This window comes from Henckelia pumila, chromosome 1 (genome assembly GCF_033568475.1).
Source record: "Henckelia pumila isolate YLH828 chromosome 1, ASM3356847v2, whole genome shotgun sequence".
Classification (NCBI taxonomy): Eukaryota; Viridiplantae; Streptophyta; class Magnoliopsida; order Lamiales; family Gesneriaceae; genus Henckelia; species Henckelia pumila.
This window is the reverse complement of record NC_133120.1, coordinates 179,533,973-179,559,103: the sequence shown is the minus strand read 5'-3', so window position 1 is coordinate 179,559,103 and position 25,131 is coordinate 179,533,973. Positions and strand designations below refer to the sequence as shown.

Sequence of the window (25,131 nt, the reverse complement as noted above, 5' to 3'; positions counted from 1 at the left end):
TCCGTTTGATGATAGACCAATACATTATGAAAATCAGGTATAATAATATCGAATCAACAAATTAATATGAACAATAGTTAGGATATATTATAATTTCCAGGCCGAATGCCAAAGGGCTGTATAAAAATAATAATTCTTTAAGTAATGAAAACCTCACCTCAATACTTACTATCCGAATCAGTAGATAACTTCAAATTCCTATAATTTTAGGATATTTCATATGTTAGAAATACTACCAGATGCTAGGCTAGTTTATATTTAAAATTTGTTGCTCAAACAAGGAAGGAACATTTTGATAATTCATAAGAAAATTTATAATAATTTGAAGAATGGCGTCACACCCAAGATGAGAAAACTCGTATCTTAAGGCCGAATATTATTCAAGAAGCAATTGATATTGTACAAGTCATCAAGCAAAGGATGCTAACAGCACAGAGCCGGCAAAAGAGCTATGCTGATAAAAGGAGAAAAGATTTGGAATTTGCAGTTGGAGACCAAATTCTCCTCAAGATATCTCCTAGAAAAGGAATTCGAAGAGTTGTAAAAAAAGGAAAACTACAACCCAGATTCGTAGGCCCCTTTGAAATCCTGGAAAGGATAGGATATGTAGCCTACCGACTACAACTTCCTGAATCACTCTCCAAGTTACATAATGTGTTCCATGTATCTCAGTTAAGAAAATTCTACACTGATTCTACACCCTTGTTGGATGCTACGCTTGTAGAACTGGAACAAGATTTGTCTTACGAAGAAAAACCTGTTCGAATACTTGATCAGAAAATAAAAGAACTTCGTAACAAACAAATCCAGTTGGTCAAAGTACTTTGGAGGAACCATAATTTTGAAGAGGCTACTCGGGAAAAAGAGGAAGAGATCAAAAAAATTTACCCCGAGTTGTTCTTGCAATCGTGATCGAATCTGGGGACCAGATTCTCAAAAGGAGGGAAGGTTGTAATGCCCCTTTTTTTTTTTAGGATAATTAATTTGATATATATATATATATATGTAAATAAATTTCTTTATAAATATATTATTATAATATCTTTATGTTTTTATATATATATATATATATATATATATTACTTGTTAATAGGTTTCTTGGCCACCACTCCACCTCCCCTTTGCCCAACCGGTGATCGGAAAGTGTGTTCCATGGATAGGATATCATGTTTGGTTCTTTCCTATATATAGAGACCCTTCACATACCTCATTTGATGAGCTTTCCATCAGATTTTCGTGATGATTAGTGGTCTAGTGTCAAGTTGAAGAGGTGTGAGAATATTGTGCTTAAAGGTTGAAAAAAGAGGGGATTTACTCACTTATACCCAAGAACACGTTCCAAAATTCTCAAAAAATTATACAAGATACTTAGGATGTCCAGTAAAATAGTAGTGAAGGAGGTGTCATAAAAAGATCAACCGATTCTCCGTTAAAATTCTTAAACTACCGCTGTCCGGAAAGGAAAAACAGTGCTCAGAAACCATTTGTAGGTACTGTTTTCACCCTCGTTTTTCATACCTTTACTCTTAGTATTTGAACCTAGTCTAAACATGAAAGTTGCTCCAGATGTACCCTAGTTTGCATCAGTATCGTCGTTTTTCCGGGAATAACGTCGGAACAGTATTTTGTTCTTCAGTCTAGTAGAGTAAAAGTCACAGTAGGTTATTCCATTTCTGGTACTGTTCGGTTAGGAATTTGAGAAAACTCATTAAACAAAAAATGTAGGAAATCATGCAACACATCTTCGGTAAAAGTTTGGGCCGCGCGTGGCCGCCGGAAGCTGTGCACGCGCCGCCGGAAGTGGCGCGTGATTTACACGCGCCGGCAGAAAACAAAATTTCCGACAGCCGTAGTTTTCTGCACTTGTTTTAGGCTTATATTTCAAGTTTCATAATTTTTTGACAAGTACATGAATTGTTATGATTTTCCGTAGAAATCCTTAAATCTTTGAAACTTGAGTTTTGAAAGTGGCTAGACGCAAGATTGAGGCTCGATTTTCTCAAAGATAGAATCTGTTTCTAGCCTAGATCTTAAAGTAAAAGTTGTTCCCTGTAATGTCTAGTATACTAGAATGGTGGCCTATGACCAGAATAGTTGCCGGAAGAAGCATTTTTCCGGAGGTCAATATACCTAGAGAATCAGTTTGGAAAAGCTGATTTAGTCAAAGATCGACTTGGAATTTTGACATGCTTTGAACACAAAAGTTGTAGATTTCTTTGAGTTATACATACTGTCAAATTTTCAGAATTTTTGGATCTACTTTCAAATTATTATAAATTTTCTTATGAATTATCAAAATGTTCCTTCCTTGTTTGAGCAACAAATTTTAAATATAAACTAGCCTAGCATCTGGTAGTATTTCTAACATATGAAATATCCTAAAATTATAAGAATTTGAAGTTATCTACTGATTCGGATAGTAAGTATTGAGGTGAGGTTTTCATTACTTAAGGAATTATTATTTTTATACAGCCTTTTGGCATTCGGCCTGGAAATTATAATATATCCTAACTATTGTTCATATTAATTTGTTGATTCGATATTATTATACCTGATTTTCATAATGTATTGGTCTATCATCAAAACGGATGGTGGAATGATCGAAAGATCAAATGATTGATTGATTGATTGATTGAATGAATGAATGAATGAATGAATGAATGAATGAATGTTATTCGAAGTGAGAGCCCTAGACAACGGACTTCGGTCTGGATATTGAGTCCAATGAACAGCGGGTTAAAACCGGATATTCGTGTTCACTTTGGCTCACCCTCTTTATCACAACTGGAATGATTGCTACTAAACTATTGACTTCATACCTACCTACTTAAGCTTATTATCCTGATGTTTACTACTATTACCAGGAAATTTTATCCAATGAATAATCTTTTATTCTCACTAAGTCCTTAAAGACTTAACCTCCTTTATTTTTTTCTCTATTGTAATTTCCAGAGCCAGGGTTTCCAGATATGGATAATGAAGAAAAATGTCAGTGAATGAACCATGTTTGCCACAAATAATGTTCTCAATTATGTTTTATGTAGTCTCTTTTATGCTCATCAGAGACCATATGCTTAGTAAAATAAAGAAATGTCTTATCCATGTACTGCTACTTGTTTAAGAATTCAGTCCTGTTGTTATAAAAGATCCTTATTGATATTTTATTATTAAATCTTTACTTTCGCTTCCGCACACACTAATCGTTTAAATGATCTATTACTGCCTAAGACACTTTAATTAGGGATATTAAATTCCCACATAGAGTGTTGTTAAGGAATGTGATACCTAACAAAGGTTAGACTACAAGGTTTTGAAGAAATGCTTAGAACTATAGTATCTTATTCGATACTAGCTGACTGATTTTGCCACTTGATGATGATAATTCCTGTGACAGCTATCTGAGAGAATGTGAAGATTGAATTGTATAGAACAAGAAAAGAGCAGACTCGATAGAGATGGGAATTGAATGAGTTTAATGCTTGAATAGAGTGTTCAGCGGGAAATTTTTTGTTTCCAAAGCATCATTAAATTCAGAAAGAGATTCAACAAATGATTTGATAATAGATTCTCGTGAATATTGACATGGAAATAATAATCTATCTCATCGATTCATGCTTAATCTAGATTTCTTTGATAGATGAGACGTGATCCTTGATCTTGCTGTATAAGATGAAGAAGGTCAGTTGAATTTTTACCTGTGAACTTCAATCAGATGAGGTTGATCAGACTTTGAGCTAAACAGAATAATCGATACCGATTATGAATTCAGAGAAAGAGCAGCTCAAATGAAAGATCACGTAGTAACTACAGAAGAATAGCATTCATATGGTCGATCTGAAAGAAGAAGCAGAAACGATATCTAGAACCCATAGAAATGAAGTAAAGGTGGGTACAGATATGAAGCTGTGAGCTGAATAACAGAGTAGACTTGATATATGTTCTGTGCAGAGCATAGAATAATATACACGTCCACACCAAAAGCTGAAGTTACGATCTACGATTTTAGACAGAGTTAGTGAATTCACTAACAAATGTATTCTTTTCAGCTTAGAATGATAAGAGCAATTATGTTCTAGGTGTCGGAGTAAAGGAAGTATCAGTGATATTCTTCCTATGTATTTTAATCAGTCAAGACAGAGTCTGATACGATTATGATTTAAGTCGAGTAATTGATAGATTCTTGACCGAGAAAATTACAAAATAATAGACACAGAATGAAATAGATAAACTGTAAAGAGAGTATGATGCGAAATAAGAAGTTTTGAGTTAGATGATTGAAGTGAGAATTACTGCAGATAATCATTCAGTCTATCAGATTTGATATTTAGATTGAATGCGATTTCGTGGACGAAATCATTCTTTAGAGGGGAGGAATTGTAAGACCCTGAAAGATTAAGTTTGTAATTATGGAATTTGAGATTTAAATTCCAAATTTGGAAAAAATATTAATTGGAGTATTTATGAAAATTAGAGATTTAATTTTCGAGCTGGAAATATTTAATTTGAGAACTTACGGATTTTGAGATTTAAAGTCCGGGATTCTTAAATTAAAATATGGGAATATTTGAATTGAATATTTATAAAATTTAAGAATTAAATTTTGAGTTCCAAGAATTAAAGAGGATTTAATTCGACAGTGAAATCCGAACAGGGACCAATTTGCAAATATAGAGAAGTTCAAGGATTAAAATGCGATAAGGTCCGAAAGTATTTATTTTAATTCAAGAATATTTAATTTGAGAATATTTAGAGTTTAGAATTAAATTCTAATATTCTTAATTTATTTTAGGTTGAAATCGAATTAAATCGCTTGACCGGTTACTGATTTGCAATTATGCACAAGTTTAGGGGCCAAAGTGAAATTTTCCTTGCAAGTGGGAAATCACACGTGTGAGTTGTATATAATTAGGTAGAATGGATGAATTATATCAGATTTACAACAGCCAAAATCTAGAGATCAGATTTTTGAAGCTAAACTTCATCTTCCAACTCCGATATCTCATGCTCCGGTTGTTCGATTTCAATTCCGAATATAGCGTTGCAATCATTGCAAGAAGAACTAAAATTATATGTAAGATTTCTTATGATTCAGCATGTTTGGAGATGTTATAATTGGAGAAATCATAATTGATTATGATTATGTGTTCTTGAGCTTCTATATAGTGTTATATCGAAATCGGTTCGGAGATTGGATGTCGTTTACAATTGTTATGATTTTTCAGCATTAATTCAAACCCTTGCACATCTGATAGACCAAAATTTTGGATGTATTCTTGCTGGTTTTAGATGATATATGCTGATATGAGTTTGATATTGTTCGGTTTCCGATTTTATACCGTTATGTCGTCGGTTCACGACTTTGATCATGTTTGAGTTTATAGTGTTTGAGATGAGGTAGAGAGGAGTTGATTGCTGATATATGCAGCATATTTACACTTCATTTCAGTTTGTATTTGAATGTTTCGAGCTCGAGAATCTAAATTTTGAATCGGCCAAGAATTGAGCGAAGTTTGCAACTAGTTTTGCCTTGAAGTTTGATATGTGATTGAGCAGATTTTTATGTGAGTTCTTAGCTAATATAAAATAGTTTGATATGCTATATTTCAGCTTTGTAAAGAAGCAATTCGGACTCGAGACTTTAGCTTTTGGAAATGGGATCAAATAGCTCAAGGTTGGAGTCATTTCACTTGAAGATTGATTAGAGAACTTGAGCTAAATTGTGATTTGAGGTTGTTGAGTTGATTGTCCAGATTTGGAGCATTGCAAACACGATTGGCAGGTAAAAGATGACATCAAGAGTCAGGGATTTTGATACTCGAGAAGGATGATTCTTGAGTTAACCCGATAAATCACATACTTGATGATTATTGTTCTTTATTCTTGATTTAGAATTTGATGTTGTCGATCCATCTCAGGTAGTGGATCTTTATTTGAGTTATATATGATATGAAGAAAATTGAATTGATACTAGTGCAAAGGTCAGATGGACCTTATTTTTGAGTCAAATGTGACTATGATAGATGGATATCCATGTCAAGATCGTATACGAATCTTGATGGCAGTGATTTATTATGAATCAATTCCTTTGCGCGCTATATAAATCTATTGATTTGATGTATTGATTTGAAGCTTTAGTTTGAAGTATTTAGAGTTGAATTGATATGAATTTGATATGTATATGTCTTTTATACTGGGAATTATATTTTCATCGGAGTTTATCCGGCTGTTGTCTTGTTTTGTATGTGTGCATGACAATAGGTGGAGCAGGAGCTAGGCAGAAACGACATTGATAGCTCGAGAGAGAGACTTAGCACGTGGTGTCTCGGGTTTGTAGCAGAAACGTAGAGTTTAGATCTTGTAAAATATGCTCGAAGGCTTATGACTTGATTTAGAGAAGAACACTTGTTACTTCTTGCATTTTGTAGCTATTTTGATGTACTTTAAGTTACTTGTTAGATGTAACAATTGATTGAAAGTATGATAAGAACTTCTTCTATAGATCAATGCATGTTTTAAACTTGATAAACCATGAATTGAAAAGAGTTGAAGGATCAAGTTTGCTGTAGAAGAACAGGGCATGTTTCTGCCCAGGCAGCGCTCAAGCCGCTGATTTTGGCAGACCGAGCGCAGCCCCGAATCTGGCCTACTGTTTTGAGATAAAACAGGGGAGCTCGGTCGGCGGTTTTTGACCAACCGAGCGCACCCCTTGTTCAAAAAAAAAATTATGGTTCTATTTATGTTTGATCCTTTATTAATTAATCATGTGTAGTGATTAATAGCCCAATTTTTAATTAGCAACCAGAGGCCCCACAATCTCTCTATACATAATCAAACCCGCCTATCACAGACAGCAACTAAAAATACGACCAACAGTACAAAAAAAAACTGGACCGAGTAAGGAACGAGAACTAGAGAAAAAGATCTGACAATTCAGTCATCCAAAATAAATAACACTTTGATGTTTACATGCCCAAAGACGATCAATAAATCCTTGCGTTTGCATTTGTCGAAACAACAAAATAAATAGCTATAAAGTGTTTAAAATAAACTTCTACGGAAGACTAGCATAGGTCGGAGGGATATGCCGTGCCCGCATCGCAGTCCACTCGATAGACTTGCCTCTCGATCTCAATGATAACTTATACCTGCACCAAGTAGAGGTAGTGAGTCTAGGGGCCCAACAAGAATATGGGAGAAATAACGAGTACTACATAAATACATGCACATGCAGATTAAAAATAGCTTGATAATAAAATATTTCGTGCCCTTAATTTGAATAAATGATCTCTAAAGGAAAGAAGTGAACATAAATGAAACATATGCATGGCTAAGTCTAATATAATAACTGTAACTTAATAAACTGTACTGAAACATAGTCATAAATATTTGTACTTAGATCCTTGAATTGTAACTCTGTGATTTCGATCATGATCATGGCTGCAGTGCACTATGCCGCAAGGAGGTCAGGTATTTCCCAACCCATCTTGCCCATACTTGGTAAGGAAGGCCAAGATTTCTCTCAACCCCACACATACACGTAAATATTTTGTAAGGTAGGCCAAAACTTCTCTCAGCCTCACGCATACACGTCAGGTGGTAAGGTAGGACAGAACGTCTCCCAACCCCACACATACACGTAAATTTCTATAGTCACAATCATCTCACTTCGTTCGTAAAAAGTAATTTTCCTTTCATTCTTGAATATGGGACTTAGCATGCATATGTAGATAATATGTACTCGTAAATATTTACTCAATAATCATGCAAAAGACTCAAATATGAATGACCGGGATGGTGATTTATGGAGCAAACTAAAGAAAGTAAATCTAAACCATAACTTGCGCTTAGGATAATTCGAGTGGTTCGCCCGTAAAACTTATAACTTACTCGATTCTAATTCAAAAAGGATTCCGCTTGAAACCATGACACCGTGACACTTAGAACTAAATAAAAAAGTCATCCTCGGGGTATTATTCCTAACTAATCATTTTATGAAAATTTATATCCGGACAGCAACTTCATTAAACTCCAAAATTCTGCACCTATCCAAATCATTAGCCTAAAATTCCACCTAAACTTAACCGAATTCATTTCCGCTTGAACCGAAATATACCTTACATCCTAGACTAATTCCAGACCCGAGCCATTAACCAAATCATGATTCTTACCCTGTTTCAACCATTCATTTCCGGACAGCCCAACGTTTGACAAAAATTCTGCTCAAGCCTTAGTTTTTACCCTCAACCAAAACCTTAGCTATACGACTCCCGAGTTCCAAGCCATTAACCTAGGAATAAGACCAACACTTAGGCTCATCTCCAACACCTAAAACTCGCCTATAACCTGCTTGAACTTAGCTCAAAAGGGCAGCCTCTAACCACCTAAAAACCGAACCCCTACTTCTTCAAGTTCGAATGATCCTCAACTCCATTCCACAAGCTAACTTCAATTCATCCTATGCACTACCATGTGAGCTACATTCTCATCCATGGTAGCCCCTATCCACCATCCAAGCAACACAAATAACAACACATAAATTTCAAATCAAGCAATACAAGAACTTTTCTGAAAATTTTTCGATAACATGGCATCAATGAAGAACACAATTTTAAAGCTATAACACATTCAATCCTCAAAAAAATCACAATGTGAACATTTCTCAAACAGCTTCAATGCAACAATCCATATGGCCGAAAACCTTCAAGAAAACAGGGCACGACACTGATCATTTTTGGAAACACAAGGATATGCATGACACCATGTAAAATTCATACTCATTTCAATCTTCATCAAGGAATCATAATATCATAAATCCTCAAGCGTGAATGCGGCAAAAATCTGAGTAAATTTTTCGAAACAGGGCAATAAAAATCTTCTTTGAAAATATGATATGCTAACACCCAATACAACACAAGGCATATTAATCTACTGGATGGCCAAAGAATCCCATAAACTTGCCTTAAGCTAAGAGAAATCAGAAATGGGGCTCGAAAATTGGAGATCGAGCTGAAGACGATGGTGGAATCTGAGCAGCTCGCCTGGAGGAGTGTTTTCGCCGGAAGAAATAGAGCTGGCGGCGGCCGAAGGCTGGAAATGAAAGAGTAGAAGTGCCGATCGCTTTGTTGAGGAATCAAAAATGGAGAGGAGAAGGGGAGAATCTCATCGACTAAGTGATTGGAGAAGGGGATAAGAGAGTGGGTCGATGCAATTGGGCTTGGTTAATCCCTTTTGGGCCTGGTAAACACCTATATGTGTAAGAAACATAATAAATAAAATATAATATGTAGTGTTTTTAATAGTGTTAGGTCCAAATTTCACAAATACTCAATTTTGAAAATTTAAGAGTTAAATACTTAAAATTCTATTTACTGGGTTTGAAAATGCTAATTTTCAATACTTAAATGTTTTAATGTCACAACGATAAATAAAATATTTAAATAATAAACAGTGAGATTAAAACAATTTACAAAAACTAGGCTAATGTTTAAAAGTAGTTTAAATAAATACACACACGGAAATAAAAATCTTTAAAATGATTTGGACAATTAAAAAAGATTTAATTAAATTAGCTAGACATTTAAAATAATTTAAAATAACTAACCGCTAAACTTAGGTTATTTAGAATAAATAAATTGGACACTCGAAAATATTTAAACAAATAAGCTAAAAAGTTAAAATCATTTAAAAGAATAAACTAAACAATTAAAATCATTTAAATATTCAAGCTTAAATGTTTAAAATATTAAACCAATTAAGTTCACAATAAAAATCATTTTGACAAATAAACTTAAACAATTAAAAACATTAATTAAATAGTTAGTACAATAAAAATCATTTGAATAAATAATAAAATATTTTATTAACACATAATTCACATAAATAATTTAAATCAATTAAACCTAAAAATAATATATCCTAATATTTATTAAATTTAATGCATGTAATTTAGTAAATTAGATTTTAGGTGCTACAAAATCATTCACAAGAACAAAAAGAAAAATCCAACAATCAATAACTAACATAAATAAAAAAATCCTAAACAACAATCCACGTGTTCAACATAAATTTGTCTCGGCCTAATTTCGCGGCCTCAATCGATAATACAAGTTTACTCCATAACTGAAAACATGATTCAAAACAAAGGTTTAATCATCAAACAAAAATCAAAAGAAGAATAGAGAAGAGAGGATGAAGCGTTATTCACGTTCGTCCACGCCCTAGCTGCCTTGCTCTTGATAAAATTATGATTCCCCTCAAAAACTGCTGCAATTTCATATATATACGTCCCCTAGATTCCACAAATTTCTTTCCTTTTCGAAGGAGTCCGCAAATTATACTTTTTCTCTCTACGATCGCGCTCGATCGGTATAAAGTTCCCGCTCGAGCAAATAAAGTTCTGCCTTGCACTTTAAATTTTCGGTGATCGCGCTCGAGTGGTATAAAGATCTCGCTCGAGCGCACACTTTTTTGTCCAAATTCCACTTTCCCAGAATAAGCGGCATGTCCAAGTCTTCCTCCATATCAAGTACCACAAAATCCACCGGGAAGATGAATTTGTCGACTTTCACCAGCACTTATTCTATTATCCCTCTTGGATATTTGATAGACCTGTCCGCCAATTGCAATGACATCCTGGTGGATTTCGGCTCTCCCAAGCTCAGTTTCCTGAAAACAGAATATGTCATTAAGTTTATGCTAGCACCTAAATCACACAAAGCTTTATGAAATCGCACATCATTAATAACACAAGGGATAGAGAAACTCCCTGGATATTTTTTCTTAGGTGGGATCTTGTTCTGAACTAGTGCTGAGCAATTTTCTGTGAGACTGATCATTGCATGCTCCTCCAATTTTCTCTTGTTGGAGAGAATATCCTTCAAGAACTTAGCATAGCTGGGCATTTGCATCAATGTATCGGCAAAGGAGATGTTTATATTCAATTTCTTGAATACTTCTAGGAATTTAGCAAACTGAGAATCTAGCTTGGCCTTCTTGAGAGCTGCAAGAAAAGGTGGTGGAACAACAATGTTTGACTGTGATGAGGGTGGTTGTGTAGAAGTAGAAGACTTACTTGCAGTTTTCTCTAATATAACTGATTCTGGCTCTTTCTCGCCTCGTCTCTCAGGTTCGATTCTCTTCCCACTTCTCAGTTCAACTGCCTTGACCTGCTCCTTTGGATTCTTTTCCGTGTCACTTGGCAAAGTACCCAGCTCTCTGCTAGACATCGCTTTAGCCAACTGCCCTATTTGATTTTCCAAATTCTTAATCGATGCATCCTGATTCTGCATTCTGGTCTCAGTGGATGATATGAACTTCTGCATCATCTGTTCCATGCTTGACTTCTCCTCCTGATGCTATTTTCCGTAGTTATGATTCCCATATGGCCTATTGTTCTGTCCTCCCCACAAAAAGTTTGGATGTTGTTTCCACCCAGGATTATATGTATTTGAGAATGGATCATTCCTAGGGCGGTTTTGATTTCCTACATGGTTTACCATGCCTCCCTCTGGCTGATATGATGGATTCTCTGTCTAATAATCTTTCGTGAAGTGTTTAGCACCACATTTCTCACACCACACTTCTTGAATACGCATCGCAGATTGCCCTAGAGTTAGCTCTTCAATCCTCTTATTCATTACCTCAAGCTGAGCTGCTACTGAGGTGAATGCATCAACTTGATGCATTCATGCGGATCTCCTTGTTGCACTTCTCTAAAACTGAGGGTGATAGCTACTAGATGTCATCTCCTCAATTAACTCATATCCATCATCTGGTGATTTGCCTAATACATTACCACCTGCAGCTGCATCTAGCATGGTATGATTAGAGTGAGGAAGACCATAATAAAAGGTTTGTACCACAAGACCGTCTGGTAATTGGTGGTGTGGGCATCTCCTCAATAGATCTTTATAGCGCTCCCATGCTTCATAGAGTGTTTCCTGGTCTCCTTGAGCAAAATTTGTGATGTCAGCTCTCAGCTTCATCAATTTAGATGGTGGAAAATATTTGGTGTGGAAATATTTCGCGAGATCATCCCAAGTGGTGATCGAACCTGCAGGTAAATTTGTGAGCCATGCTTTAGCCTTATCTCTTAAAGAAAAAGGGAATAAACGCAAACGAATAGCGTCATCAGAAACTCCCTGCATCTTGAAAGTATCACAGATTTCTAGAAAATTTGTCAGGTGAGCATAGGGATCATCGATTGTCATCCCACCAAATTGGACTGTGTTTTGCACCATTTGAATGATAGCAGGCTTTATTTCAAAATGATTTGCTGCTATGGTTGGCCTGATGTTGCTTGGTCTGGAATTTTCGATGGATGGCAAGGCGCTATCCATCATTGATTTGTAGGCAGGTGGAGAATTATTCTCAGCTTCTCCATCTCCACGTAGTCGTTCTTGTTCTGCCATGGCTTCTTTTTGTTGCCTTCTTCTCCTGCAAAAAGTTCTTTCAATTTCTGGATCAAAAGACAAGAGTTCTGATTCAGGTGAATGTTGTATGCACTGCAAGAGAATCCTGCAGTTCACAGATGAAAATAGTGAATAAAATTGAAGTAGAGAAAATTAAATAAGATAAATCAAAGTAATCAATAGTCCCCGGCAACGGCGCTAAAAACTTTATCGATCAAATACTAACAATTAAAATAAATATAAAAAACTTTTTATTACGCTCAAAATTATCGCAAGTGCAAACTCAAGTTATAGTAAAGTATACTAAGTACGAGTATCGTCCTCAGGGACTATGTCGACAATGATTTATTTATATTATCTTTTCTACCCAAAGTATCGAAATTTTGAAATTTGATTATAACTAAAATTTATACTAATGAACTCAACTTGAATACTAGAATTAATGCAGATAACAAAACCAACTTTTCATGATCGAAAAATATAATATGAAATGATTTTGTTGGAATTTCGGTTCACCTTCCCCCTAATTGAACTGGACGATTGAATCTTAATTTAATACACATAAATTTGACAGAAATTCCTGATGTATCGACATTCTCTCTCGAGTTTATACCAATCTAACTAAAGTTAATAAAACAATTAAATCTTTTTAATTATTTATCATTACTGATTGCTTTACGTTCTTTGAATTCCTACAACTTTCAACCTGGTGGTCTATGGTTATCAACATGTACTAAATATCATATCTCGATGCATATTTTAAGTCTATGGATTTTATCACTCGTCCTAATCATGAATCTATCTCTCGACAGCAATTCCCAACATACGAATCTATGCTAAAGTTAGCTACTCCTCAACATAAAATAATAAACCATGATAAAATCAAATACTAGTATAAATCAAACTCAATTCGTCCAAATATTCAATCACACAAACATGTTTCGGGGTTCGGATCCCCGAAATTCCAATAAAATATAGTTTAGCTACTACAACTCATCATAAAATTCAATCTAGCAATGTTTTTCAACAAAAAAATCTAGAAATTTTGAAGAAGAAAAACTCCCAACGAGAATAAGAAGTCTTCGATCTTTAGCAGCCGCCTCCGCCTCAATTCTCTACGTGTCGAACCCTTGAAACGTCTGAAAATATCCTATATATAGTTCCCATCAGAGTCCTTTACAAATAAAACTCCCGGAATAAAATTTCCCAATTACGCGCGGGCGCCCGAGCGGTAGAAAAAAGCCGCTCGCGCGCTCAAACTTCCACCAACATGCTGCCTTAACTCTATTAGTTAAAACAGGCATGCGCGCGGGCGCATTCCTTCTGACTTTTTTTTCTTATTTTTTACAACTGCTGCGCTCAAGCGATAATAAACAGCAGCTCGAGCACAACCTACTTTTTCAGAAATATTTCTTTTCTTCTTGATTTTCTGCAAAATAACCATAAAAACCAGAGGAGTGAACGATATGCATGAGAAAACACTAAATGCAACATGAATAAATTAAAATAAACAAAATGACACAATAAGAATACAAAACACATAAAAACCAAGCAATAAAACACGGAAAAACAACTCCTATCAAAATCTTAAAAACTAGCTAGAGACGAGAGGGAGACTTGATAAATGATTTAGTAATATGGCTGCCTCAAGCCCCTATTTATAGAACACTATTGGAATGTCCGATCTCTCGTTTGGAGCTTTCGAAATTACTTCGGAACTTCTGATCGTCCTTTCGAACTCTCTCTGTTGAACGCGTGTCTCTGATTGGACAACAAGTTCTTCCGATCCCTAGTTCGGAGCTTCTGAACATAGTCAAGTCTAATCGCCAATCAAAACCCATGTCTTTTATGTCTAAAAGTAGATTCGGAAATTCCGATCTACAGTTTGGAGCTTTCAAATTGATCGGTACATCTAATCACCAACTCTGGCTTCCGAACTACTCTTTGGAGCTTTCGAACTGTTCCCGCACAAGAACCCTTGTAACCATTTTTTATCATTCTGAATCTGGTTTTCAACTCTCTAAACTCAAATGAGGATTCCTTAATCATGTCTTAACCTTGTAAACATGTTTAGTCAGTTTCTTAGCTTAACCAAAATCGGGTTACTACATGGGTTTTTATGGTTCCATGAAGCTCGTCAAGATCGTAGGAGGCACCACCACCTTTGTTGGACTCAATAATCGTCGTTCTTTTTGCATCTCACTTAGACAATAGTGATGGAAGTGCTCTCCTCCAAAATTTCTTGGATGGATAGGTTTCACCATGTTGAACAAGTTCACTGATGATTTGATTGAGCCTTCGGAACATGGTATCGATATCTTCTTTGGGATCCATCTCGAAGGTTTCATATTTGAGTAGAAGGAGATCAATCTTTGTCTCTTTCACTTGGTTGGTTTCTTCATGAAAAATCTCCAATTTGTCTCAAATCTCTTTTTCTGAGGAGAAAATTGAGATCCGATTGTACTCGTTCATATCTAAGGCACAATGAAAAAATTTTATAGCTTTAGCATTTTGAGAAATCAATCGAATGTCCTCTTTTGAAAGGTCATCCATTCCTTTTGGAACTTCTTTTTCATCCAAAATTTTCATGGGGATGTAGGGACCTTTCACCGTCACTTTTCAATTATCATAATCGACGAATTGTATATATAGTGTGATTCTATTTTTTCAATATCCGTAATTAGTACCATTGACAAGAGGAGGAAGATTTGTAGATTGTCCTTGAGCATAATCACTTGCTAGATTGACCATAAAAATATTTTTGAAAAATAAAATCAAATGTGGCTAGGGGGGGTGAATTAGGTTCCTTGGCCTCTTTAGCGATTTAAAATGATTTGGATAAAATGCAAGCGGAAGACTTTTAAAAAATCAAAAGAATAAATAAAAATAAAGTAAATAGAATGAAATAAATTAAATAAAGTAGTAAAAGATAAAAGAGATTTTTATGGAAGTTCGACAAAGAATCGTCTACGTCCCCCCTTCTCGGCTAAGATTGCTTAATTGAGGTATCACTAGAACATATTCTTGACCTTAAAGGCTCCAAGGATAGCCTTTACAACAACACTCTCGCTACGTCTACTTGTCCTTGAGACTCCAAGGATAACCTTTACAACTCGATCACAACTTTCAAAGATACAACGATCATGATCACCACACTTGTAATTGTTTATACAAGAATATATTAAATGGCCTTTTTATAGTGGTGAAAAATTGATTGAGTTCGGACCGTCCAAACCCTGTTCGGAACTACCGATATTCTTTAATCAAATCCCATAATTCGGATAGTAAGTATTGAGGTGAGGTTTTCATTACTTAAGGAATTATTATTTTTATACAGCCCTTTGGCATTCGGCCTGGAAATTATAATATATCCTAACTATTGTTCATATTAATTTGTTGATTCGATATTATTATACCTGATTTTCATAATGTATTGGTCTATCATCAAAACGGATGGTGGAATGATCGAAAGATCAAATGATTGATTGATCGATTGATTGATTGAATGAATGAATAAATGAATGAATGTTATTCGAAGTGAGAGCCCTGGACAACGGACTTCGGTCTGGATATTGAGTCCAATGAACAGCGGGTTAAAACTGGGTATTCGTGTTCACTTTGGCTCACCCTCTTTATCACGACTGGAATGATTGCTACTAAACTATTGAATTCATACCTACCTACTTAAGCTTATTATCCTTATGTTTACTACTATTACCAGGAAATTTTATCCAATGAATAATCTTTTATTCTCACTAAGTCCTTAAAGACTTAACCTCCTTTATTTTTTTTCTCTATTGTAATTTCCAGAGCCAGGGTTTCCAGATATGGATAATGAAGAAAAATGTCAGTGAATGAACCATCTTTGCCACAAATAATGTTCTCAATTATGTTTTATGTATTCTCTTTTATGCTCATCAGAGACCATATGCTTAGTAAAATAAAGAAATGTCTTATCCATGTACTGCTACTTGTTTAAGAATTCAGTCCTGTTGTTATAAAAGATCCTTATTGATATTTTATTATTAAATCTTTACTTTCGCTTCCGCACACACTAATCGTTTAAATGATCTATTACTGCCTAAGACACTTTAATTAGGGATATTAAATTCCCACATAGAGTGTTGTTAAGGAATGTGATACCTAACAAAGGTTAGACTACGAGTCAGATTTTCGTGATGAATAGTGGTCTAGTGTCAAGTTGAAGAAGTGTGAGAATATTGTGCTTAAAAGTTGAAAAAAGAGGGGATTTACTCACTTATACCCAAGAACACGTTCCAAAATTCTCAAAAATTTATACAAGATACTTAGGATGTCCAGTAAAATAGTAGTGAAGGAGGTGTCATAAAAGATCAACCGATTCTCCGTTCAAATTCTTAAACTACCGCTGTCCGGAAAGGAAAAATAGTGCTCAGAAACCATTTGCAGGTACTGTTTTCACCCTCGTTTTTCATACCTTTAATCTCAGTATTTGAACCTAGTCTAAACATGAAAGTTGCTCCAGATGTACCCTAGTTTGCATCAGTACCGTCGTTTTTCCGGGAATAACGTCGGAACAGTATTTTGTTCTTCAGTCTAGTAGAGTAAAAGTCACAGTAGGTTATTCCATTTCTGGTACTGTTCGGTTAGGAATTTGAGAAAACTCATTAAACAAAAAATGTAGGAAATCATGCAACACATCTTCGGTAAAAGTTTGGGCCGCGCGTGTCCGCCGGAAGCTGTGCACGCACTGCCGGAAGTGGCGCGTGATTTACACGCGCCGGCAGAAAACAAAATTTCCGGCAGCCGTAGTTTTCGGCACTTGTTTTAGGCTTATATTTCAAGTTTCATAATTTTTTGACAAGTACATGAATTGTTATGATTTTCCTTAGAAATCCTTAAATCTTTGAAACTTGAGTTTTGAAAGTGGCTAGACGCAAGATTGAGGCTCGATTTTCTCAAAGATAGAATCTGTTTCTAGCCTAGATCTTAAAGTAAAAGTTGTTCCCTGTAATGTCTAGTATACTAGAATGGTGGCCTATGACCAGAATAGTTGCCGGAAGAAGCATTTTTCCGGAGGTCAATATACCTAGAGAATCAGTTTGGAAAAGCTGATTTAGTCAAAGATCAACTTGGAATTTTGACATGCTTTGAACACAAAAGTTGTAGATTTCTTTGAGTTATACATACTGTCAAATTTTCAGAATTTTTGGATCTACTTTCAAATTATTATAAATTTTCTTATGAATTATCAAAATGTTCCTTCCTTGTTTGAGCAACAAATTTTAAATATAAACTAGCCTAGCATCTGGTAGTATTTCTAACATATGAAATATCCTAAAATTATAGGAATTTGAAGTTATCTACTGATTCGGATAGTAAGTATTGAGGTGAAGTTTTCATTACTTAAGGAATTATTATTTTTATACAGCCCTTTGGCATTCGGCCTGGAAATTATAATATATCCTAACTATTGTTCATATTAATTTGTTGATTCGATATTATTATACCTGATTTTCATAATGTATTGGTCTATCATCAAAACGGATGGTGGAATGATCGAAAGATCAAATGATTGATTGATCGATTGATTGAATGAATGAATGAATGAATGAATGAATGTTATTCGAAGTGAGAGCCCTGGACAACGGACTTCGGTCTGGATATTGAGTCCAATGAACAGCGGGTTAAAACCGGGTATTCGTGTTCACTTTGGCTCACCCTCTTTATCACAACTGGAATGATTGCTACTAAACTATTGAATTCATACCTACCTACTTAAGCTTATTATCCTGATGTTTACTACTATTACCAGGAAATTTTATCCAATGAATAATATTTTATTCTCACTAAGTCCTTAAAGACTTAACCTCCTTTATTTTTTTCTCTATTGTAATTTCCAGAGCCAGGGTTTCCAGATATGGATAATGAAGAAAAATGTCAGTGAATGAACCATCTTTGCCACAAATAATGTTCTCAATTATGTTTTATGTAGTCTCTTTTATGCTCATCAGAGACCATATGCTTAGTAAAATAAAGAAATGTCTTATCCATGTACTGCTACTTGTTTAAGAATTCAGTCCTGTTGTTATAAAAGATCCTTATTGATATTTTATTATTAAATCTTTACTTTCGCTTCCGCACACACTAATCGTTTAAATGATCTATTACTGCTTAAGACACTTTAATTAGGGATATTAAATTCCCACATAGAGTGTTGTTAAGGAATGTGATACCTAACAAAGGTTAGACTACAAGTCAGGTGTCAGAGCAGTGGTATCAGAGACAACAGTTGCAGGTTTAGGTTTGATTATTTTCTAATTAATGATAATTGTTTCTATAACTCTTTTATTACAGGATGTCTGATTCTTCCAGTAACCATGGAGGCCATCTAGATACTATTTTTATCCGCAGAGACTCCCCCATCCGTACTTTTACTCCTGGACCTCAGTATGTATCCCGTTTTCTTGAGCATGTCACCTTAGAGGTTTCAGAGCATCGGGATAGGGTGTTGGCAGCTAGGGAGACTGATAGGGTCCTGTCTGAACAGGAGATTGTCCGATTGACCCAGGAAAACCAAAACCTACTTAATCAACTAGCCATATATCGATGGCACATTGATACTTTTGGAGCACCCGAGTTCTTTCAGACTCACATGGAGCATGTCTTGAAGAGTCAGATTCCAGCATATGATGGTAGCGTAGGCCGAGCCATTTATGAGAGAGATAGGATGATTGTGCACCTTTGTGAGATTCATGGTTACTATGACCGAGAGCTGAGGAGATTCATGAGGGAGGAGTTCTACACCAACGACCAGGTTAATCACATTGTTATCGAGGGTCGTGGCATGGTTGAGTATGCTATTTATGGGTTGGAGCCCGACGTAGTGGGTATCTCTAGTCCTTCTGACATCGCTGGGCCTAGTAGTTTTCCTATTGATTCATCAGCTCCTCCAGCAGTGACTCATTTAGTTGTTCCTCCTGTAGTATCATCAAATGTTCCACCTACTGACACTCCAGTCGTACCCCCAGCTGAGCCACCTATCATAGGACCTGAGCTACCACCCTTGCCTCCAGTTCTAGATGATGATGTTTGGCTGATTGACCCAGAGTATGATTCTGACCCCGAGGAGTTTCCCGATGATCCTCCACTGATCATACAGCTTGAACCTTTTCAAGGAGAGGAACCACTACCACCTATTGGAGCCTGGGATGATGAGGTGATCATAATTATTTCAGACGACGAGGATGTTTCAGATGCTGAATCTGGTGTTACTGGGGATTAGTACCCGACTATCATCATCACTAGTATTATATTAGTTGCTTTACTGTGATCCCTTGCCATTTTGTTGTTACGAAAGGGAATAATAGTATCATTATATATTATTAGGAAAATTTGTCTGTATCCTAACTTTTGCAATATGGTGTGACTAAATAGTTGTTATTAGTCATCAATTTTCTCTTCAATGAATGACTATTTTATGTTTACTTGTTCTAACTTTAAATTATAACCTTCTATGCATATCACAAGTCTCTATATCTGAAGGTAGTAACATGGAATCCTCAAGTGAAAGTTTACAAGAAGAAAACCAAGGGAATCAAGGAAAACCAGATGACCAAGACAATCAACCACAAAATACTAGAGATGCTACAAATCAGCCACCAGAAGAGCCTAACCCACTCCTTATGATCGAAATGATGAAAAAATTCTTTCACTATTGCCAGCAATCACCTAGGAACCCTGATGTGGGTGACCGGACCTTTGAACTTTTTCTTCGTTACAACCCCCCAAAATTCCTGGGAACTCCGGATGCTACGCAAGCAGAGTCATGGATGACAAAAATTCGGAAAATATTCTCTGTTCACAATTACTCAGATGAACAGAAGATAAATCTAGCAACTTATCAATTCAAAGATGCTGCTTATGACTGGTGGAGAGTCATAGATCACCAATGGAGTAGAAATAAGACGCCAAGAACTTGGGATAACTTCACACAAGAATTTAAGGATAAATATATCCCTCAAGTAGTTCAAAACACTCGAGAGAGGGAATTTATGGATCTAGTTCAAGGGTCAATGACAGTAGCCCAATAAGAAGCTGAGTTCCATCGATTGATCCACTATGCCCCACACTTCATGGAAGATGAACTAAGGAAGACAAGGAAATTCGTTCAAGGACTAAACCTAGAAATTCGCTGGTCAACTCTGTCAACGGAGGCTACTAACTATAATATCACGGTCAATCAAGCCCTACGAGTGGAAGCCGAAATGAAAACGCTCCTCAAAAGAGAAGAAACGGAAAAGAAAACCAAAACTTCCAATTTCACAGAAAACAATCAGAAGAATAGAAAATTTGAAAGGGAATTTCAACCTGACAAGAATGGGGGACCTAGAAGACAAAATTTTCAGGAAGATCACAACAACCAAAAATGTGGATACTGTGGGCTACCTAATCACAATGAAGATAAGTGCTGGAGGAAAAATGGGAAATGTTTGGTCTGTGGAAGTGAGCAACACCGCATTCCAGAATGCCCGAAAAGATCCCAACAAACTGTTGGAGAACGCGGCGATCAGATCAATCAGAATTGATACCCGGTGCAGCGGAAGTTTAAAAATTTTATATGGAATGATTCCATAATGGGTATCAAAACTGAACGATTAAATTGTGTGTGTAAAAATTAAATAACAATTATAAATTTTTACCTCCAATCTCGAAGCGAGATTATGGACACCAACAGATTGCTCTGCTCTTGTTGTATATCCCTGGAACTGATGGACGAACTGTTCTTCAATCAGGTCCACGAACGGATATTTAATCCCTCTGATAGATTGCACTAGAAAATCTATCAGAAGTTTCTACGAAGAGAATTAACGAATTTGATCCGTTAAACCAGACTGTAATTCAAAATTCACAGGCTGGATTTTTCCCGAGCAGAGGGGAGGGGGGCGGCCACTATTTGAGAGAAAAATAGGGTTTTTCAAAAATTGTGACCTGTTGTGTGTAATTTCTGTACTGCAATAACTTATTTATAATGTAGGCCGCTAACAGCTTAGGGCCCATTAGTCATAAGTTCAAGCCCGACAAGCAAAGCCCGCATGTTCAGAAATTAATATAAAATTCATCATGACTCCGATTGATAAACCGATTTCACCAATGTGCACAGAAACCATTTATGCACCTTTTAAAGTCAAGATAAATTTTTCTGAATCTGAATTCAGTGATTTCCAAAAATGCCCATCCCTATGTCATTTTAGGAAATCTTACTCCTCTACTCTTAAATAAGAAGTCCAACTTCTTTGTTCATTAAATTTAACTCTTTAAATTTAACTATCTCAACGGGGATTAAAAATCCATTACTCTGTGTGACCCTCAATGGTTCAGGGATACAGCTAGCCGTGGGCTCACAACTCCTTGTGACTCGGAACAACAATTTCCGACTTGCCCATCGAATCATGGTAAGAGCGCCTAGCAACATCGCCCCATGATTCCCTAGGTATCACTGATAGTGCCTGCAAGAACCAATAGATTTTGGTTAGCGTACAGTACGGTCCCTTCATCCATATATCCCGATCGAATCAACAACCATTGGTAAATCGAGAGTCGTTTTAGATTCGATAACTATGCAACGCATCTTGAAGATCAAATAGTGACATCACATGTGCTACTAAGAAACCATTTCTTAAAACACATCATGTACTCTGGCCAGAGATTCGTCACACTAATATCTCCTCAGATCGCATAGGATATCCACACTCGCAAGTATGTGGTGAATCCTTGACAACAAAGCATCGACTCCTATATGTGTTGTAACTGTACCCAATCCCGACACCTGATGACCCCAATAGAGTCGGTAAACGAGTCAAAGCACAATACTAGCATATAGAGTCTCAATGATGTTTCAAGTAGTAAGGACTAATGGTGTACAACCAAAACCGCGGACTTTATCCACTCGATAAGTGATAACCACTTGGAAAGTCCGGATAGGGTAGTTCGATCATTCATCGTATGAATATCCATTTGCATGCTTCGAACATCTCTATGTTCCTTACCAATGAAACGTGGTACTCTGCATCGCAAATGCTAGTCTCAAACTCGAGCGATCCTTATCCTTATTATCGGACGGCTCAATCGACTAGGAACAGTTTAGAATATACAGTGACTATAAGATGTGTTTCATGATAGACATCCCCATGTTCTACCACATCTTACATACACTATAGTATATTCAAGGTCTTTATCAAAACAACAATAGTATATCACAATATAACAATATGAAGAAAGATAAAGTCATTGCCATTAATAAAAGTGTAAATTATATTAAACAAAAGATTGTTTATACAAAGAGTCATCAAAGCCCTTAGCCACAAGTTGGCTCATCGGGCACCCACTCTTTCAATCTCCCACTTGCCCTAAAGCCAACTAGTCATACTACGTAGACCCATTGCTTTGCGATGTTTGTCAAATAATGGTCCTGGCAAGGGCTTAGTAAGTGGATCAGCGATATTGTCTCCAGAGGCCACTCTTTCGACAGTGATGTCTCCTCTTTCCACAATCTCCCGGATGATGTGGTATTTCCTCAGTACGTGTTTGGATCTTTGATGAGACCTTGGTTCCTTTGCCTGAGCAACGACACCCGTTTTGTAACAGTACACCGGGACTGGACCAACAACTTCAGGAATGACGCCCAACTCTTGGACGAAATTCCTCATCCAAACGGCCTCTTTAGCAGCAGCTGATGCTGCAATGTATTCTGCCTCAGTGGTGGAATCCGCTTTGGTGTCCTGCTTGGAACTCTTCCAAGAGACAGCACCGCCATTGAGCATGAACACAAATCTAGAGGTTGACTTCGAGTCATCCACGTCACTTTGGAAGCTAGAGTCGGTATAGCCTTCCAATTTTAGTTCTCTTCCTCCATATACCATGAACATATTCTTAGTCCTTCGTAAGTACTTAAGAATGTCCTTCACGGCTTTCCAATGCATTTGACCGGGATTAGCTTGATATCTGCTCGTGACACTCAGAGCAAATGCTACATCCGATCTGGTAGATATCATCCCATACATGATACTACCTATGGCTGACGCATATGGTACATGTGTCATTTTCTCTATCTCTTCATCAGTCTTGGGACACATAGACTTGGATAGAGAAACTCCATGACACATGGGTAGATGTCCTCTCTTGGACCCATCCATTGAAAACCGTTTCAATATGGTGTCGTTGTAGGTTGATTGAGTGAGTCCTATCATTCTCTTAGATCTATCTCTATAGATCTGTATCCCTAGAATATAGGATGCCTCACCCAAATCCTTCATCGAGAATCTACCTGATAACCATATCTTTGTTGACTGCAACATCCCTACGTCATTCCCAATGAGTAGGATGTCATCAACATAAAGTACTAAGAATGTCACAGCATCCTTAACTACTTTCTTGTACACGCATGGTTCCTCCGGGTTCTTGATGAAACCAAAATCCTTTATTGTTTCATCAAATTTCTGGTTCCAACTTCTTGATACTTGTTTTAGACCATAAATTGATCTCTGAAGCTTGCATACCTTATGCTCGCTTCCCATGGATGTGTACCCCTCAGGCTGCTTCATATAGATTTCTTCCTTAATGTCTCCATTAAGAAAAGCAGTCTTCACATCCATTTGCCATATCTCATAGTCATACCAAGCAGCTATGGAAATAAGGATTCTTATGGACTTGAACATTGCATCTGGTGAAAAGGTTTCATCATAGTCAACTTCTTGTCTTTGAGTATAACCTTTCGCCACCAATCGCGCCTTGTAGGTCAATACCTTACCATCAGGCCCAAGCTTTCTCTTGTAGATCCATTTACACCCTATTGGAACAATTCCATCGGGAGGATCTACTAAAGACCAAACTTGGTTTGTATGCATCGAATCTATTTCCGACTGCATAGCTTCAAGCCATAAATTTGAATCCGCATTAGAAATTGCTTCCTTGAAGTTTCTCGGATCACATCCAACGTCGGGTTCATCTTGATCCCCTTCAAGAAGAATACCATATCGAATAGGAGGTTTAGAAGTCCTCTCGGATCTTCTAAGTATAGGCGTGTCCATCAATGGTTCTTGAGGTGTAGGATCGTTATTTTGTATTTCGGGTTCTTTTCGAATTTCTTCGAGTTCCATCATCTCTCCTTTCTTATCCAATAAGAACTCCTTCTCCAAGAAGGTGGCATTCCTTGAAACAAACACCTTTGTTTCAGCAGGATGATAGAAATAATATCCGATTGAATTCTTCGGATACCCTACAAAATAACATAAGGTGGATCGACTATCCAACTTATCTCCCACTGTCTGCTTCACGTAAGCAGGACATCCCCAAATCCTCAAGTACGAATACTTAGGAGCTTTGCCATTCCATAACTCGTATGGTGTTTTGTCCACTGCTTTTGTGTGGACGTTGTTCAACAACAATACCGCCGTTTCAAGCGCATAGCCCCAAAACGAAGGTGGAAGCTCAGTGAAGCTCATCATGGATCGAACCATGTCCAACAAAGTTCGATTACGAAGCTCTGATACACCATTCAGCTGAGGTGTCATAGGAGGAGTCCACTGAGAGAGAATCCCATTCTCTTTCAGATAGTCCAAAAACTCGGTACTCAAGTATTCTCCACCTCGATCTGATCGAAGTGCTTTAATACTTTTACCTAGCTTGTTTTCTACTTCAGCCTTTAATTCTTTGAACTTTTCAAATGCTTCAGACTTATATT

At 36.5% G+C, this 25,131-nt stretch overlaps 1 protein-coding gene, 1 long non-coding RNA gene and 1 other non-coding gene across 3 annotated transcripts; 2 read left to right on the top strand and 1 right to left on the bottom strand.

Annotated features, from left to right (window-relative positions):
* The first annotated feature begins 420 nt into the window (after positions 1-420).
* Positions 421-912, top strand: LOC140874535 (uncharacterized). Its single transcript, XM_073277833.1, has one exon. It carries the CDS (start codon positions 421-423, stop codon positions 910-912), a length of 492 nt encoding a protein of 163 aa, XP_073133934.1.
* A 6,011-nt stretch (positions 913-6,923) lies between these two features.
* Positions 6,924-9,169, bottom strand: LOC140861226 (uncharacterized). Its single transcript, XR_012143719.1, has 2 exons — positions 8,959-9,169; positions 6,924-7,145 (listed from the first exon to the last, which is right to left on the bottom strand). It is a non-coding gene; the product is annotated as an uncharacterized lncRNA (long non-coding RNA).
* Positions 9,170-11,874: 2,705 nt separating this feature from the next.
* On the top strand, positions 11,875-11,981 carry LOC140876756 (small nucleolar RNA R71). The gene has a single exon (XR_012148991.1). It is a non-coding gene; the product is annotated as a small nucleolar RNA R71 (small nucleolar RNA).
* Positions 11,982-25,131: the final 13,150 nt, after the last annotated feature.

Bases quoted from the DNA above. Each gene is read 5' to 3' on its own strand.
- LOC140874535 (XM_073277833.1), top strand. From the start codon at position 421: ATGCTAACAGCACAGAGCCGGCAAAAGAGCTATGCTGATAAAAGGAGA.